We start from the raw sequence: 19,946 nt of genomic DNA, 5'->3' as shown, positions 1-19,946 counted from the left end.
TGTCTCCTTATGCTCTGCGTCTGTTGTCACCTGTCTTCCTGGTTTCATGGACTGCTTCTATGAGATTTGTATTCTGTTTGCATAAGATGTGATACTAAGTGTTTTAATAAAGAATGTTTTAAAAAAAAGAATTGCAAAAGGTGGCCTTGCCTTTTTGATAGTGAGTGAGCATCATTTTCCTAATATACACTTTTATAGGCATTTAGGAGTTGTCATTTGTAAATTCTAAGTTAACAATGTAATGTTATAATGTTACGCCCAAAGGAAGGCCTAGAATATTTGCCAGCATTAACCAATTTGCAGTAAAATGTTCCCATAATGTATTGGTAGTTACATTACTTTGCCAGCTTTGTTTCACATTGGTTGGGTACAAATTCAAGAGCTTTCAAGGGAGGGTATTTGCATTAAACCTCTGTGCAAGTCATCAAAGCTGAGAGTGATTAGATTTTCCAAATTAAAACCGGAACAATTTTGAAAAGTTAGTATGAGGAACCTGGACGAAGGATCTCAAATCTTTCAGCTGACGATATGTGTATAAATTGTACCTTGATTTGTCAAAAGACTTCATTCAAAGTTTTGGAAGAGGTATGGGATGAGCAAGATCGAGCTTGAGGGATCCACCCCCAATGGCCGATATCCCCATTAGAATGCATAAATATACTGTTGAATACAGCGCAGATCCTGTACGAACCGAACTTTAGGGCATGCAATTGGCATATAGCCTCTGATCAACTGGCAAAGAAAACCTACGGTGGCCATGATGGCACTTCTCTTATCCATTATGTGCTAATCCTGGCCAGTGACTGGGAGTTTGTTGAAGCTTTCAAAGTCCTTGATTGCTATGAGAGTGGCCATAGGGCACTAAGTGTTACTTTCAAAACATTGCATACATTTAATAAAGGTAAGTCCACAAAATCTAAATCCTCTGATATAGTGGTGCTGGGTCATGCTCACTGCGAGTAAAATATGCAAAGATGATTGATTTGGAGGGGAAAAAGCAGCATATTTATGAGGCGGTCCTACCCAATTTCAAGAAAATGTTTAATGTACTAAACTCTGATGAGTGTGCAATTGAAGAGTTTAACAATTTGGTTAGCTATCTCTTTCCATTCCTGACATGCCCGATTGGCGATGTTAAGAATTTGTCAACTAAGAAAGAGGGATGTTTTGACACAGACTCTAGAGCTGCTAAAAGGGAATTGATGTCCTGCCCAGGGTTCTATGTTCTTTTGCCGCCGTTTTTTTTCGATGCGTTTTAAATGGAAATTGTTCATTGAAAAAACTCATCGAATTGTTTATATTTGGGGGTTTCCTCCTAAACCCCCTTCCCTATTATTTAATCCCTACCCTTAACCCCCACCCATGTTATCCATTTACCCGCCCCCCCCTTTATTTTTCAATGAGTTTTTTCGATGAATATTTTTTGCAAAAAAACGAATTAAAAAAAACCTGGCAGAAAAATGACTGTATACCTTGCCTAGCAGGGGATAATTCACGACTGCATGCATTTAGAGCCAAATATAAAACAACGATCAGAAATAAGAAAAGGGCCTTTCAGCAAGCAACTGGGATAATCTGTTGGATGCAGTGAAAGGGGTTGATCCTTCCACGTTTTGGAAACTTGTGACTGGAAAGGAAGTGAATAATGCAGAGAAGCCACACTGTGCTATCAAGCCTGCAGTGTGGCATGGCCACTTTATGAGGTTGCATTATGTACCCGTGGGCAGAATTGTCGATCCGTTAATCCCCAAGATAAATATAGAAGGGACTGCAAAGACAGGGGTAGAGGGTTTTTGACTCTCATTAGGGAAAATCAGTGGGGCTTTAGATTTGTTGAAGCCTCATAAGGCTCGGGGTCCTGATCATATTCCTGCTGATCACTGTAAGGATGAACCATTAGTGTGGGTCCCAGTCCTGCGCCACCTTTTTAATGCAGTGATTAGATCTAATGTCATCTCTACTTCTATAACTTGATTCACTCTTAAGTGAAACCAATTGGGATTGCAGATAAATAAGGACAAAACAAAGGTAATGGTCTTCAGGCTGAAATGTTCAAAGTTGTGTAGATTGTCCGGAGAGGTCGATGGTAACATAGACTTGAGCAAGACCCCTTATAAGTCTATTTAGAAATAGGCTTCCATGAAAATGTCCTCTGGAAAGCCCAGCTTGTTAAATCATGTACATCTTTAGAAAAGAATTGTGGGGGCGTGCGCGCATTTTCTGCTAGTCATGGAAGTGAGTGGTGACTCCAGCTCCAGAAATCTATAATCGGCACGCCATTTCTGTATCACTTTATGGTGCAGATATATGGGGGCATGCAATGGTAGGGAATGATCGAGAATACGTTTTTAAAGTCACTGAGACTCCAAAATAATGATTGGATCCAAACCATGGAAAAAAGGCAGTCTATCAACTTGACCTGTATTGTGCAACAGATGTACGACATTTAAATCAACTACCTCAATATCTATAAAAATGTCCTGATAAATGGATAAGAGACACATTTTTGTGGCTACGGCTCAATCTGTTACCAACCCGCGAAGTACTGCCAAAAACAAAACAACTACCAGAGTCAATGTCATTTTGCAGATTCTGCTTAGAGGAAGACACATTGGAGTCAATTGAACACATCATTATGACTTGCCCAACTCTCAATGGAAAACAATTACTATTTAGAGACATGAAACCACCTCCAGAACTGGAACTGGACGCTAAGGAACGATGGTCACGAATCTTAACTGTAGACGACAAACCACTAACATTCAGAATTATACAATTCTGGAGAACGATCATCAGAACAAGTCCTAAAGAAGTGTGACACCAGACCCAGAATATCAAACTTGCAAGGGTCACAAGATCTAACTAGGCCCAAGTTTTAAAAGTGGGCGACTGAAAGTCGGAACCATTCATTACAATTTGCACAGCACTACTGATTTTAAGGTCAATGCACTTTAAGACATTTTTGGATGATTTAAGTGCTTTTAATGCCTGAATTATGGTGGTAACTCTTAACAAGCGGGGAAAATAGACCATGGATTTTATCAAATATAAACCTTATGGACACTGTGTTAATAAGAATTTATTTTTAGAATGTTCTTAGAGTCTACCTTACGTTTTATATAAATGAAAATGAATGTTTCTGTTAATGTTTTTAGCCATATGTGATTGTGATTAATGAAATGCAAAACGTCTGTAATAAATAAATAATGCAATTAAAAAAACAATAAAAAAATAGCTGTCCCAACGCTGCTATGCCTTTGGAGTGTGGCCTTCACTCCATACTTGATATAGCCTTGTTAAGACCAGTATTGTACTGGGTGAGTGTATATGGAGTGCTCCTGAACTGGGGAAGTGTATGGAAGCTCTGACCCATGTCGTGGCTTCTGAGGGGGGCTGTTCTCTCCCGGGGATAACGCATGTTTAAAAATTATATTGCCCATTAATATCAGTAACCTATGGCTATGGCATGACCCGACTTCTATGGGCAGGGGAAGTAAGCAAAATTGAGCTATCAAAAGCAACCAAACAGCTTTCTTGGAAAAAGCTAGCGGACTCCTGCCTTTTACAGAGCTGAAGTCAGACTTACTTGATGAGTAAGTAAGCAATTGGGTTTGAACCTTATCTTGATGTAGTTTCACCATCGCTTGCTCACTCGCTCTTTCTCGAATTTAGGCTGAATACACTCAGAGTGACAAAGTTCACATGTAACTGCAGTGGGCATAACTCTGCCACTTGGCCTGTATGAAATATCGGTGAGGAGACAATTATGCGCTTCTTGTTATTCTGTGTGGGCTACAGAGAATTGAGGACAAAATATTTCATTTAAAATGGCTAATATTCATTGTATTGAGGAGGTTCTGGCCGATTGCAGGTCAACAATTGATTTTAATATATTTAGTGGGCAAATGTATCCATTGCACATGGCTGATAAGAAAGCAACTGGTTTTTTCGCTATGGAATTTTGGGCTTATATCATTGATGAGCCTTTTTAGCTTTTAATTGTATTTATTACTTTTTTTGTATTCATATGGTTTTTAGCTATTAAATATTGTTGATTTTAATCCCATTGTGTATTGTGGTAATGACTGAAGTCAAATAAAGCTGATTTGAATTGACTTCATTAATTGCTTGTTCGCTTTGATTGTACAATATTTTTTTAATGTTCTATAAAGTGGCAGACTAACAGGAGACCATAAGGTCAGCTTTTCCTTATGATCCCGATTACAGAACTCATTACATGTTTGGCGGTGCGGGAACAAAGTGGCAGTAATTCTGTTACCACCACTTTTCCTGTGGATTCATCTCCAGCTTGTTGCTGGAGGTAAATCCTCCACTTTACCTCCAGAAATCAGCAGATGTACCGCAGGGTAAATCCACCGGCAGTAAATTCACCAGAAATCCCCATGGAGTCCTATGGACTACAAAAATAGAGAGTTACCACCACTTATAATCTCGTGGTAACCCCAGGGGACCAAGTAGCGGTAATGGTAATTGAAATTGGTGGTAATTCGCTCATCCACTGCAGGGCCAGAAACTGGGGTACTGGGGAGAGAAGGAAGCGATCCTGTGGTATCGGAAGCCTGTGTGCTGCAGTGGTCGATATACATGGACCAACTGGTATTAGGGTTACGGAGTTAATATGCATGACATATATTGTGAGGGGCCTAAACTCGCTCCGAAAGCTTAAACGCCAACAGCTAGATATAGCCTTCTTGTAAGAAAAGCATCTGAAGGTAGCTGATACGATTAGGTTGTGGACATACAGTTACCACGTCTGCATTTCTCTTCCTGTCATTTGAAGAAGAGGGGGGTGCATGCCCTCTTAATAAGGCAAGAGGTGAAAGCGAAAGAGAAGAAGTGGAACAGGCTCCCAGAATGTGTTCCGGGCCCTGCACATGTCAAGAAGGCAGATCAACACTATGGAGACAGCCATGGCTGAACTTGATCTGATGCAAACAAAGCAAAGGTACTATGAAGAGGGTAACAAGGCGGAGAGAATCCTGGCCTGCATGTTCAGGCAAGAATGTGCTCAGGACACATTTTTGGGATAGAAGGGGAAAATGGGGTCAAGCTGCACTCTGACAAAGATATTCTGGGGGAGTTTGACAGGTACTATAGAACCTTCTACATGACAGAACACCCTGAGCATGCAAAGATAGTAGGATTTCTCGATAGCTGCCCCATGCCATGACTCACTGCAATACAAAAGGCACAGCTTCATCAGGAGATCACTTATGAGGAAATCCAGGAAGCTATCTCATCCTTGAAGGCTAGAAAAGCCCCCGGTTTAGATGGCTTTATGGCCCCTTCTTCAAATAATTCTCTGAGAGCATGCTGGCCCCCCGCTCCATAGCCTGTTTAATATGTTGTTTTTGCAGGGAATCTCATCAAGGACCATGGGCGAGGCCAAAATATCTTTAATATCGAAGGAGGGTAAGGACCCCACTGCATGTTCTACTTACTGCCCTATCTCGAGTCTGAATGCAGATATAAAAATATACACCAACTTATTGCCGAATAGGCTGGATAAAGTGCTATCGCTCCTGGTGGAGGCGGACAAGGCTCAGACTATGTTAGGAAGATAATAGGTTCGACTGTGCACACAGAACTCACACCCCTGCACTGCTCTTAGGATTCTACTCAGAGAAGGCATTGAACCGGGTTGAGTGACCCTTTCTCTGCAAAGTCCTGAACAAACTCAACCTGAGAGGAAATGTCATCAAAGGAGTCTTCTCGCTATACCCTGCAGAAGTAGCTAGCGTGGCCGCACACAGATTCCTAGCCTCTGGATTTGCCCTATTCAGGGGAACCAGGCAGGGATGCCCTCTCTCGCTGTTGATGTTCCTGTTGGCGGTAGAGCCTCTGTTTGGTGAAGATTAGCACAGAGGAAGGAATCAAAGGCATTCCATACCAGGACGGTGCCCTAAATAGCCCTATTCGCTGATGACATGATTCTAACATTGACAAAGGGTGAGACCTAGATTCCTTTGCTTCTACAAATTCTTGAGGTATTCCAGGAAACCTTGGGTTTGAAGGTGAACCTTGACAATAACAAGGCACTTAATATTAATAGTAGCAAAGGACCCATAGAACACGTGCTCCCTCTCGGTGGGCCAAGGGGAATTTAAAATGCCCGAGCATATGCCTGACACCAGACAATTTGGGACTATAACAAGCAAACTACCCAGAGCTGTTTCCAGCTATCAGGACTGACTTAAGGTCATGGGGAACAAGGGCGATCTCGTGGTTCGGTGAGATAGCATCAATAAAGAGGAATATCCTTCCTCTACTTGATCTGTAGGCTCTGCCAGTAGCAATTCCTCCACGAACGCTCAGAAGGGTGCAACAACACATTCTATCATTCGTCTGGCAAAACGGGGGTCAGGATAGTGAGGGTGACCCTATACAAAACATAACAATAAGGGGGAACTAACGCGACCAAATATAAAGCGACCATTTTGTTTTGCAAAGGGAGGGGGTGTTTTTTGGCCTACCCTAGATTTCATACCCAGGACTTCTCGTGTCCTAAGAGGCTGCAGCATTAGGCCTCTTTGACTGGTCATATGCCACCCCCAGGGCCACTCAGCACCAACACTCTAGAGGCTGCAAGCAGAATCATAGGTACAACACTAATTTTACAATGTTGACAATGCTTCTATGTTTGTTGATTGCTAATTTTAAAATTTTAATTTGCACTTGTTTTCTGTTTTTAATTTATATAATGTAAACATGCTGAGGGTGAAGCAATAGATTGTACTAACCTTTGCTCTGTCATAAAATGCCGGAAAACAGATTTAAACACAAAATATAAACCACTGTTTTCAAAGGGGAGATCTGGGATTGATAGGGCACGCCAAATTATGTTTTTTTTTATACATGAGTGCGTCACCTCGATTATGATGTTTGTTTTAGTGAGTGTGTGTTTTCCTTCTTTATGTTAATTTTTTGATGTGACATTTAATGTAACCATGAATCACATTGATTTAACATTTTGCTTTTGCAGGATGCAGGATGATGTCATTCTTTTACAAAGGTCGTGGGAGGAGGAGGCTGCATGTGACATGTTGTGTCTGGAAAACATCAGGTTTATCTAATCCAAACAACATGGGTGCATGGGTATGCAAATCAGACCTGGCGGGTGTCTGGGGAATGCATGATAATTGCTGGTTATAGAAATACAAATAATGCTTCATAGCAAACAGGATGCTCGGAAATCTTGCTGACATTGTAAAGTGGAAGTGTTGGGAATTGTCTTCACCTGCAAATCTACAATAGGAAGCACTGGCAAAGTCAGGTCTGGCTTTGTAAATATCGAAGATAGACTTTTTTTTTTTTTGCTAAATTAATTTCCCTTTTATATTTTAAAATCCTGAGCTTTGCCAATATGTATTATGTTTTGTGAGCTGGATGATACAACAGATAGTTGGAAGTTGCATCCCTTGTTTAATCCATTGTAAAGTTGTACAGGGTTATTTTTAAAAAAAAGAAAAGTTAATCGCATGCATTCGACCACTAACTTTAGCACTTACGTTGGGTGGGGTCCCCTAAATGTCATTTTAAATATCCACATGGAAAAGTGGAAAAGGAAAGAGTAAAAGTGAGGCAAACTCGCTTCTACGCTTTCATTTTCCACTCCATTTCTGTCTCATGGAAATGTCAACGCCTTGAAAATATGCTTTGTGGGCAGCATTCACTAATGGATTGCTATGGAATCTGCCTGGGGCCTCATTCCGACTTTGGAGGTAACTACGCCGCTATTTGCGGCATAGCTGCCTCCAAAATCGTTCCGACTCCGCCCTGGTGAATGGGGTAATTACCGGTCCATTCCGAGGTTGGAGGGACCGGTAATTCCCCATTCACCAGGGCCCTTCCACATTCCCATTTGAGCCTCAATAGGGCTCAGTGGGAATGGGGAAGGCGCTAATTACGGTCGCGTAAATTACGGTACCATTATTAGCACTAAAGTCCCTTTGCGGGTCCCGTCCTTAAGGAAGCACCCGCAAAGGGAACTCATAGTAGGGCGGTAAGGGTTTAACGGCACTGGTCTCGTGGTGACCGTTAACCCTTACCGCCCTACTCGGAATGAGGCCCCTGGTCTTGACCAGTTGCAAAACTGAGGCAGATTCCGTAATTAAATGCACTGATCAGACGGAGGGGGACCTTATTGCCACCCTGTGCCCCTCCTCCATCTTATAACTGCTGGAAAATGAGGCAGGGTGTTAAATCAAGGCATTATAGCATTACGCCTCACTTGAACGCCTCCAAAGTACGTCCTGCCTTGTTTAAAATGATATTGCCATTGTTTAGCTCTCTGTTTCATGTTCAGAACACAATTGATGTCTGTGTTCCTACATACACTTAGTTCCTCATATCAAGGTTACTTTAAATATAATAATTAAGTAATAGTACTCAATCTTTTCTGGGCGGTAATGGCCCGTGAACCAAGGTAAAGGGGAGTTGAGTGAACACAGGCCCTTTAAAAGAAACGGTTACTGCCTAGTAAAGCACACAATGGTGGGTTCTGTCGCTAGGTAACTCTCGGCATAATGCCCAGGTGATAAGGGCATTGCAATAGGAAACATGTGAAGAGAACATGGGCATTTTCTCTTGGAAAAAAACAGCAATCAAAAATGGCTGTCATGGAAATGCCAATGTACACTCTGAGAGTTCCTTTTCTGTTTCTATAGGTGGCCAATGAAGGGAGACGGGCATTGATGATGGCGAGGAGACAGGTCATTCTTCATTTTGGGGGTCTGGGTCTGTGAGCTGTGGCACATGGGGCAAAGGGGAAGCCGTAGGGTGTGAGGGAGACTGTTACGATGGGCCGGGTGGCACGACAAGGCGAGCCGAGGGCTTGCAATGCAGGCCATTGGATATGAACTTCATTCCAAGCCCTCTGATTGGCTGAAGGATAGTGAGGATTTATAGTTAAATGTTGCGGTACATGGGGTCATGCCTCCAGGTTGAGATAGGGTAGGAGCACAGAGAATCTTTATAAAACCTACCTATCTTCGAGGCAATTGCTCTTTTGATGTCTTCCTCTGTCCCAGCCACTGCCCAGAGCGCTTCTGAAACTGCTTCCTGTGTGTGCTGTGTCCGGGTTTGCTTCAGAATTGACAAAAGAGGGCCAATGCCATTCGATTCCAAAATATTCCTCTGTGCATTAAGATTTCCTTCAACTAACCTGAAAAAGGACAATATTCAACTGAACATCTTGTGCTATAGCAGAGATTACAAACAAGGGCACGTTACTTTGCTTGATGTCTGCTGACTTCCGTTGACCATCATATCAATGAAGATATAAGTACACCCATGACAACTTATATCTATACGAGTATTAATTAGAACACAAGTTAACAATCGTTGGGATGCCATCATCTGAAGAAATGTAACCGAGTTTGCTGAATATGTTTACAAATATGATGCTATTTCACCCAATTTAAGAACGATTTGAACGTTATTTTGTAATATGTTTCCCAGCAGGACACCAGTGGTCAGTCTAAAAGTGAAAAGGAGACCGAGAGAGAAAGAGAGATAGACAGAAAGAGAGAGAGAGAAGGAAATAAAGAGGAATAGGGTTAGAGTGGCCTGTTTTGAGATTGTTTGTGTCAATGGCCCTCATTACGAGTTTGGCGGTAGCCATGGAGCTATTAGCTCCATGGCTGCCACCAACCCTGTCTCCTTTACCGGATTCCTGCAATGGGGACTTACCGGGTTACTCCGAGATAGGAGGACCCGGTAAGTCCTCCTTGCAGGAACCATTCCCCATTCCCATTTGAGCCCCCATAGGGCTCAATGGGAATGAGGATGGAGGTAACAACGGGCACATTATGAGTGTCCCGTTGTTACCTCCTTCTTCCCCTCGCGGGACCCGGAAAGCACGCCTGGTTTTACCAGGTGTGCAATCCGGGTCCCACGATGAGAAGCTCGTAATCGGCGTTCCCGGAATGAAGGGGGCTGGTCCCGTACCGGCCCCCTTCATTCCGTCAGCGCAAACCTTATAATGAGGCCCAATAATTGTGATCCACAGTAAATCAATTACATCATATTTCACAAAAGGAAGGTACTTCATTTTTGTTTCAGAAACTGTTTTCTTTAGTTTTGCTTTGATGTGCAATTTAATACTGAATCTACAGAGGAATGTTTAACACACAAGTGCGACAATTAAGTGTAAATGCATAGATGAATAATAACCTGCTAAATTCTTCTCAAATGCGCCTAAACCTGATCGGATGTTGTGGCGATGTAACCGCCTTGAAGAAGTGATTTCTGAGGTGCCGACTGCTTTAAAAGGCACTGGCGCTAACTATCTGATCTCTGACGGAGCCTTGCAAAAACCTTACAGAGTTCTGTGCCCACTCCTTGATCCCACAACCAGGTGCCTACTCTGATTCATTGCAAGTGCACCAGTGTACCCAGAAACGATAGTGGAGCTGCCGGTGGCCATCTTCCCACCTGAGGCTGCTCTTGATTGGCTGCCACAGTCAGCTGCAGGCAATCCACTTCCTCCATCTCTTAAGTCCCCATGGTTGCCTGTCCAATCACTACTGCAAAGGCCCATTGCTGCATAAAGTCATTTGGTGACTTCTGTTTGGGTGTTTTAGGATCAGGTCCCCATCCACAATCCTTCACAAGGCCCTGATAACAACACCTATACACTCTCCTCCATACTCTCTTTCGCTCGATATATGTGCTGTGAAGAGATAGGGTCGCTAGAGAGGCATACGCGCCAAATCAAAACTACTCTTTCATTAATCTCAAGCTATGCTCACCCTTCAAACGTGAAGATGACGTAGCCATCCATGTCCCACACCACAACCCTGAACACACATTTTACAGATGGAATGTGGCTCAACCAACAACCACACCCATCTTTGACGAACTCATTACAAATAGGTAGTGCACACTACACGAGAACCACACCTAAACAACTAGTGGTGGCCCTGCCATCAAACCTAAACAAGCTCCTCTGTTGATCACCCTGCCTTCCGTACCTCACACCTTCATTGAAAGCCACTGTTCATCCTGCAATCTCTCCCACCCCACACATACCCTCCCATTTGCCACCTCACAGTGCCCCCCTGTACAAAGAACATCATTAATGGACACATTCACAGTCTTCACTGCTTCCATTTCCATCTTTTAGATACTCGTTAAATACCTGAGAGACTAAACTTCACGTAGATCCATCTATCAAGAACCTAAATGACTCCTCTACCCTAGCCTATGGTGAATTCACACCTTGACGACTTATACGTCCTGCCCATTCCAAAGGTAGCACGTGAGACCTCTGCAACTCCCAAGACCCTTACATTTCTACCTTGTGAACTTTGGTTGGGATCAAATCATGCCACCATCTTCTTTACAATGCCACTCATCAAGGAACGCGATAGGGCCAACATAAGCCTTCAAATGATGCCACCTGTTAATTCAAACACACCAGCACAGACGAGAGTCATGTACTTCACCCCACACCTTCTCAACAACTTTTTCACTTTTAGACACCTTCAACACAGCATGCACCAATGCACCCACAGGAGCTCAACCCTAACAACAGCACCAATGCACAGTTTCCAGTCAGTATCTGTACGCAATGTTCATGTATGTTGTGTTGAATGGGAATGTAAGATGAAGAGGTGTTGCTGTAACTACAATGAAACAATTTTAAAGAGTTAATTTTCTATTCTATAGACTTCAGTATGTACTGGCAAAAGTCTCATTCTTCGGAATATGAAATGAAGGCACGCTTGAAAAACACTAGCCAATAAATCCCAATCCCCTCTGTCCATACCCTACTAACGTTAGGACGTGAAGCGTACAAACCACTATTTACAGTTGAAAATGCTAATGTGTACACAAACTATTTTGTCACCAATTATAGCAAGGCTCTCAACAAAGCTGTTAAGTACTTACACCATACCCCTTTCCCTCGCCAGCCTACATCATTTAGTAGGCTGCCCTGAGTGGTGGGTCCTTCTCTGGGGGAAGTGGGCCCTTCAGTGGCTGCATCCACCACAGCAGCTTACTAGGTTTCTTTTTGTTTTCATTCCAGCTCACATGGATCCAATACTTTGGCCATGTCAAAGACCTGCTTGTTGCCATTGTTGTGAAGTATGTTTCCTGGAAACTGCAGGTAAGATCCCATCAAGTTACTTTTCAGCTACAATATAAGTCCATAAGATGTAAGCCAGGAGGTGTGTTGTGATGTGCTTGTGGATGGATGCATGCAACTCTGGAATGAATGAGGTCAGAGTGAAGGATGAAATGACAGAATTTGTATGATTGAATGAGAGAATGTTATGTTGCTCGTGTTCCACCACTGGCAGCTGGAAGATGGATCTTGGGTGGTGGGAGCCAGTGAGTTTGAAAAGGGAGACATGAACGTGGCCCTCTTTGCAATGGTCCCACCCTCATCTTGACATTACAGAAACGAGAGGTGTACATCATTCCTGGCCTCTTCCTCCCCATTACCAATGTACCACAGATGTGAGAAAAGTTATTCACTCAGACAGCCATTTAGACCCTATCATGATGGCATTGTTGAAGAGATACATTTGCAGTCGATGGAGCAAGTAGACTGACTGAAACCACGCAAAAGGCTGATGACGTCACGACTAAGACTTTGACATAGATGTGTTAGACATGAAGCACATCTACATTCCAGCATGAAGCTATGCAGACACTTAGATTGAATTGCTTTCAGACACGAGGAACATGCTTAGGACCCACTTAGAAAGAGGACGGACACACATTTGATATGCAGTAGCTGCAAGTTGCATAATAATACATATAAACTGCTTGCTGATGCTGAACGCAACGAACACGAGTGGCCATTGTGAGAAACCTGATGGTTTTCTACCACCTACTCCCCCAGTATCTTCCATTCAGGTGGTCAGGGAAGGGCCATCACATTTGGATCCCCGACCCTGGGGATGGACAAGCAAGGGAGGATCACCTGAGTGGAGGGTCAAAGGGATTGGGAGGAGAATAGCTGAGGGCGAGACATGGCTTTCCCCCACTCCCCATTTTCCACTAGGAACCCTTCCTCAGCCTTCATGGAATATTATAAATTACCTTCCATCTGCCCCTCCCCATTTCTGACCAATGCTGGGAAGAAGAAGAGGCAACCGAGAGGAGTGAGGATTACATGCAAGAAACACCTTGAGAAACAGAAGGAAGACTGCCACCTGCTACCATTAGGTTGTCCCATTAATAGACTCAGGTATTTAACACTGATTATTCACACTGTGGGATATTTTGACCCATTCCGATATGCCCCACTGCATCAATTTACAAAAGGGTGAAAGAAACAGCCAAAAATGGATGCGCTAACCCCTGTGCATGCAACAATTTGAAAAACTGCGTGCGGGTCACAACCACAAAAGACTGCACACCCCTGCTACACAGTCAAAGTGGGGGTGAAAACAGAATTCTCACTGCAGGAGCATGCCAGTGGGCTCTGTTCCATTCAACATGAAGCAAGGCTGCAGAATTGGGCTAAAAACCGAAAATGCCTTTTAAAATGCAGCTTTGCAAGCTTCAAAGTGCTGTTTTGGTGCTAGATACATTCGTTTTCCAGTGAACCATTGAATTTAAAAGGGTTAAAGATCATCCAGGTGGCTCAGAGGAGCTGGGCCTCACTGACTGATAGCAGCTAAGAAATGTATTTCATGAAAAAGGCAGCCCAGCAACATTGTTTTCAGTTCCACAAGAATAATGCGGCTAAAACGGCAACATGTAAAAATTTCAGCTATGCAGAGAGAACTCCAAGCAAAGGCTGGATACATACATCTAGACTGCAGAAAAATCCCAGCACTCAAGAACAGAAAAAATGCTGAATAAAATGTGGGTGCTGCAGAGGAAAATCTGATGTAAAAGACTCAGTTTAAATGTGTTTTTCCCTGAAGAAAGTGCAGAATCGCCTGTTTAAAAGCATGTTTTTGTTGAAAGGCCTAATTCTTTAAATGTCAAAATCCACCTACAAACTGTGTTCATTGATATGTTTTAGTGAAAGATGTAGGTAACTTAAAACCCAGTTTGGAGTAATTACAATTCTGTTTGACAGCTTCAGCCTGGGAATGGGTAACACCTCACTGCTAGCAGGAAGGCCTAATTGCTATGGGCAGGCCTCACATACTCAGAACAAAGGCCCTCATTAGACATTCGTCTTTGCTTGCTTCAGACACATATAACAGAAGGATTGGACACCCATCGTCCCAGAGGAGGGGCAGGATGCGGGGGAGGCTTCTCAGTGAACTTCAAAGGACTGGCCATTTGCTCACTTGTGAAAAAAGAGAAATAAAAAACTGACATGGATGTTGAATGGAAATGACTTTTTTTACCACAGAACTCCATGACATTTAACATGGCAGCCAAAATAAGTAGGCACGTGAAAAATACATACTTATGAATCTGAACTCATGCTAGGCATTTGAAGACGTGAGTGAACCTGACACTGCATAAGGAACAAAAGTTATACTGAAACACAGATTGTGCCAAAACTATTAATGCTGCAAGTCTAATATTGTATACTCGTGTTCTAGTGGTAATTGCACAGATATGTACTGAATTAGGAATTGCTAGGCTAAACCTTTATGATTAAAATTGACAAAATTCCACAGAAAAACAAAGCCAGCTCCCACTGAGATGGGAATTGGACGTAAGGGTAACCCACAAATTACATAATGCATGTGTCTGATTTTATTAGAGGGCATAATTATGAAAATGTGTATTTGTAGGAAAGTTAAGTTTTGGTCCAAATCACTGTGGGAGTTCCCAAGTCACATCATAAAAGATAACAGCTATTTCTGGCTTCCAACCAGAACAAAGCAAGTGCCTTTGACCACTCACAGCCGAGTGGGTGTGGACTGTAATTCTGCCTCTACCATAAACTGAGTGATGTCACTTGGCATGATAAATATGGGAACCTCACAACACACAGACACACGGTTTTCTAACTACATCCTGATTTCTGCTTGACGCTCTGGTTCTGACTTCTGCATCCTGTTCCAGAACTTTTCATCTTGTCCTGATTCCAGGCTACTTTGCAAAACCCAGGCCTCAGCATTTGCTGAACTCTTTTTCAGCTAGGCCCAAATCTTGAACCATCCCAAACTTCAGGGAAATAATTCTGATCCCATTTGGCTTGCTACCATTCATGCTAGCCTGCTGAAACTCGCCATCTCGCTAATCTACACTGTCCAGTGACCAGAAGGACCAATCCAACCCAATCCAATCTGAGATGCAGTCCAATTGACCAGAACCACCCAGCTGACCATCCTGCCAGAAGTGCCCTGCTGCCTGTAGACCCGATCCATGATGACCAGAACCTGACAGTTCAATCTTAATTTACAGTGGACGGTAAGTATAAACAGGAATCATAGTAACCCATAGTATATTTGCCTTGTCCTACCCAAATCTCAACCCATCCTCTCTTTAACTTAAGAACCTCCAATAGTGTCAGAACCATTCTTCCAACCCGGTTTGTATCACCAGTGTTAGCGCTGATTTCTTTCATTTGTTTTGCTAGACCATAAGCCATTAGTGATTTGGATTAAATAAAGTAATTCCCATAAAGAAAACGTAGTATCCACCATGTGAAGAGTTACAAGTGGCCGTGCGTAACTGTGGAGACTCCCGGGTGGCATTCTTCTTTTTCTTAATCTTTATTATAGTTTAAATAAAACTAATCTGTCATTTAAAACCGATTTTTTCGTTTTTCTCTGTTCATTTTTCTCAAAAACACCTCTCATTAAAACTTGCATAACTTTTTCAATTTTATAGCTAGAAACCTATTTCAACTCTGACTTAAACCTAGGACCTGTAGCTACATCCATACCGCATTGCGAAACAGTATATTTGACCAGTTTTTATTATAAATCGCATAGTGAAATTTAGGCAGGAATTCGCATTTTTGCAAATGTTTTACACGTGTCTTTTCCCATTCAAAGTAATTCCAAACTCCCATTCTGATTCAAAGTGTGTATTGTTTCTCATGTTGTAGCTTATAATTTGTTAGAAGCTGTTCAATATTGCTCCCATAGGAATTTATATCGATTTAAGGATTTTTAAGCACTTTTCATTGTTTTCACAAAGCCATTTTCAACTGTCATTTTAAAAAGTGTAAATTTCCCAAAAACGTTTTCTCTCTTGTTTGGGGAGGGAAGATTATATTCAAACACTGTACTCTGTTTTTCATTCCTGAAATACCTGCTGCTTACTGACATCTGTGTAGAACTGCTCATTTGTGAATTAAGAACTTTGCAGGGGGAAATCTTAACCTAAGCGCTATCTTTTCACAAGCCAAAACTGTTCTTTTCCCTGTGTTTTATCTTCTGTATTGCTACAAGTGAATTCAATTGCCTTACTTACTTTCTCAATTGTTTTGGCACCACATTGGAGATTGCTGCCCCATATATTAAAACCTATGTTTGATTTGAATTTAAATAAATAAATAAATATTTACTTTTACCAACCAGCCTGATTCCTGGTCCACTGTGACCTGGGGGGTATTTTGAGAAGGGTGTGATATGAGTGATTTATCACTCAGAATATTGAACCTATAGACACAATAAATAAGTATTTAATCTGTGCATTACATGCTAGGCGAGCCCCGGGTGTATTGGCTGATTGAAATTCTTAAAATATTTGGGGGCTCGTGCCTTGATTCTGAGTTCGAGTTACCACCCGTGACAGTCTAACACAGCATACTAGCCTGCAGGGTAGGGGCACCTTGTTTGGTTGGTGTACTGTGCTGCACCGTACAAACACCTCTCAAAATAAACACTCCAAAATCAGGCCTGTTTGAAAAGGTAAATTAACCCTAAAATAGGTAATTAGGAAATTGATATTTCCAAAATGGCGATCCCAGTAGAAATTAATATGGCTAGGGAACACCTCCTGCACAAACTGTTTGTCGGGGGTGAGTGGCCCGAACAGAATGAACAGGTATGGCTGCAGGAAATCAAAGAACAGGTCACTGCCATGGACCTAGATAAATGGCAGGACAAGGGCCCATTACACCAAGCTCTTAGTGAACTGTACATGGCCCCAAAAGTAAAAGAGGAGCAGAGTAAAATTGCCAAAATAGCAGCCTACCTGTACCTCCACATAGGAGTAATGCAAAAAACATAGTTCTGGCAAAGAATCAAGTGGAAACACTAGAAAGAATCCAGACTGATCTAGACTCTGCAGAGCAAAGGCTATAGAAGAGCCAAGAATAAGAGACAGAAGCTAGGCAGTATCTGACAAAACTGAAAGAAGATCTGGCTCTCCTACAGCAAGAGAGGGCAGAGCAAGATACCCAAGTTAAGGCACTGAAAGATGAGTGTCAGGAAAGGGTTGACTCTTTACAAAGGGGTCAGCAAAATCTCGCACAACAGTTAAATTATAACAGAGCATGCGCAGAACAGATAGTCACCTTACAAAACTACATAGAATCATTGAAAGAGGAAAATAATAAATTCATTATTAAAGACATCCACTCTCAAGAGGAATTTGATGAGGAGCGCCAGAAATCCAGTGCATTTACAAAACAAAGGAACAGAGGTGCACTCTAAGTCAGGAGAGGGACGCCTTAGGCCAGGAAGTAAGCCAATTAAAAACCAAGCTAGAGGAAAGAAAGCTGGCCCTCCAGGAGCTCAAGGAAATTAAAACAGAATATGAGAAGCTAATAGAGCACACCAGGTGGGTGGAGGATGCTCTGGAAAAGAACACCCAGGCCAATGATGCTAAAACTCAGGAGGTAAATCTCCTGCAGCAGAAATTGGCCCAGTATTTCCAAACCAGGCAGGAAGCGCAGAGAGAAAATGAGGTTCTCTGTGAAAAGAATGATGTGCTCCACAAACAGATAGCCATGCAAGAGCAGAATATTGAGACCAGTAAGGCCCTAATAGAGGAACAAAAGATTTAGATTTTGGCATATCACCAGGGAATAGGGGCTGAAAGAGAAGAGGTAGGGAGGGACAGAGAACCTCCTTAGCATAACATCAGGACCCCTGCAATCAGGGACTCTAACCCCTTCAGTACCATGAACTCTGCCACCTTCATGTCCACAGACACATATGAACCAGGGGCCATGGGGATGGTAGACTTCAACAAAATGGGTAAGATAGGACTGACAGATCAGCACCTCCCAGAAATTGATGGACGGGTATCTCTATACAGATCTCCAAATGTTAGGGCTAACCTCTCTGATCAGGAAGACTCCGGTGAGGGGAGAGTCAGGGAATTGTATCCTCAAACATACTGCCTACCAAAGGATCAGTTTGTAAAATTTGGTGGGGAATTCCAGGAAATAAAGCCCAAAAAGAGTATCCTCAAGACCTCTTCCCAGGTAGGTCAGTGGGGTGGGGGGTACTCCGCCAACCCTGGGAGCAGGGGAGAGTCAGAAGACTCTTCTGAGCACCACAGGAATAGGGAAACTAGGCCTCCCCTTCTCAAGCTCGCAGAATCAGGGAGTGCCTAGAGGATCATATAGCCACCTCCAGTGGTAGTGCCTCTCAGTCAGAGGATGAGTGAACTCGGGTGACTAAGACCAAAAAGGCCAAATAATTAAGAGGGCTCTACTAAAAGATCCCCTGGAGCAGATCAAGGCCATTAGGAGTGTTATAACTGCCTATCACAAAAATGCCAAGTATTCAGTCTGGGAACACCTTGAGTTATACGAACAGATGATGGATACTTTTCATCTGAAAGATAGTCAGAGTTGCATCCAATATGTAAAATGGATATTCTCCCCTGAGTACTCCAGCTTCTTTGCAGGGCTGGAGGATCAGAACCACTCAAGATGGTCCACCTACAGGGCGGCCATCTTAAAACACTTTTCTGTCCATAGAAATCCCCAAGAGGCCCGCAAGGCGGCCTACAATCTGCAGGGTGGGGAAGATCAGGCCCCACAGGAATTTGTGCAAAAACTTAAATGTGCCTTTGCGCAGACCACTAGGAGGGTGCACACAGACAGTAGGGAGTTCATTAACACCTTCTTCCATGCACTCCCCAAATACATCATTACCCAGCTGGTGAGGGACTTTCATGAGAAGAGATCACTGGACTGGGTCATTGAACAGGCGACCCATATTTATGAAGTGCAGAAACCTGTAGAGAACAAAAATACCAATAAAAACCCCAAACCAGCCAACACCCCTAATGCTGCTAAGGTGACGGAGGTGAAGGTTGCCCCCATTTTAGATCTGGAGATGGGGGGGCCTAAAATTATACCTCTGCAGAATTTACCCAACCAAAGAACCAGAAGGCCTTCGTGCCAATCCCAGACAGGTAGTCAGGGAGGCAATTCCACAAATGGGACCCCTAATTATATTAGCCCCTGTTACAAGGGCAATACGCCCATCCTGGGGTATGTGTGGACCCCCCCAGCCCAAGAGGGGGGAATCCAATCAAGTAGGAACCGCCCCGGGAAACTTCCCTCCTAACTTTCCCCAGGAGGTCAGTAATCCCCCAAATGCTGGGTTGAGCTTCTTTCTCCGGTACCCTTAGAACTTCAACCCGGAAAACAACCCTCCTTTCTTTCCCCACTTTCCTGAGCCTGGACAGCCCAATCCGGGAGAGGGGAGGCCAAGGGTGGAGGGTTACCCAAACGATTCAAACCCAGGGTACTATGGGAGAAGGGATAGTTACACTTCCCGTGATCCACCTAGGATGAACTAGAGACCCCTGTACCAGCCAAAGCGGGTGTCCCAACTGGAGCGCCAGGTCCAGAACTTGTCCCAGGATCTGGGTCGCATGTTGAGGTCTCAGCAGAACCCTCAGATGAACATGGTGGCCCAGAACTCCACAAACCAAGGGTCTGGTACTCCTGATATTCCTCCGGTTCCAAAGGAGGAGGCACAGGGGGAAGGGGGTTGTAAAGCCTTAGAGGAAGCTTCCTTCCCCACTTGTGAAAAGCCCCTGGAAACCCAGGAACTGGAACCAAAATCTCCTGCCCCTGA

The 19,946-nt window shown here is 43.3% G+C and overlaps 1 protein-coding gene across 1 annotated transcript in view; it reads right to left on the bottom strand.

The window, feature by feature from the left end:
* Positions 1-19,946, bottom strand: part of LOC138582224 (ankyrin and armadillo repeat-containing protein-like) — a 551,079-nt gene that overhangs the window by 430,451 nt on the left and 100,682 nt on the right. Inside the window, exon 3 of the mRNA XM_069653327.1 lies at positions 9,006-9,184. Within this exon, the coding sequence (XP_069509428.1) occupies positions 9,006-9,184 (179 nt within the window). The remainder of the gene's footprint in view (positions 1-9,005; positions 9,185-19,946) is intronic.

The sequence above is a fragment of the Ambystoma mexicanum genome, chromosome 1p, assembly GCF_040938575.1.
Source record: "Ambystoma mexicanum isolate Mex_15411 chromosome 1p, UKY_AmexF1_1, whole genome shotgun sequence".
Classification (NCBI taxonomy): domain Eukaryota; kingdom Metazoa; phylum Chordata; class Amphibia; order Caudata; family Ambystomatidae; genus Ambystoma; species Ambystoma mexicanum.
This window is presented reverse-complemented; position numbering and strand designations above follow the sequence as displayed.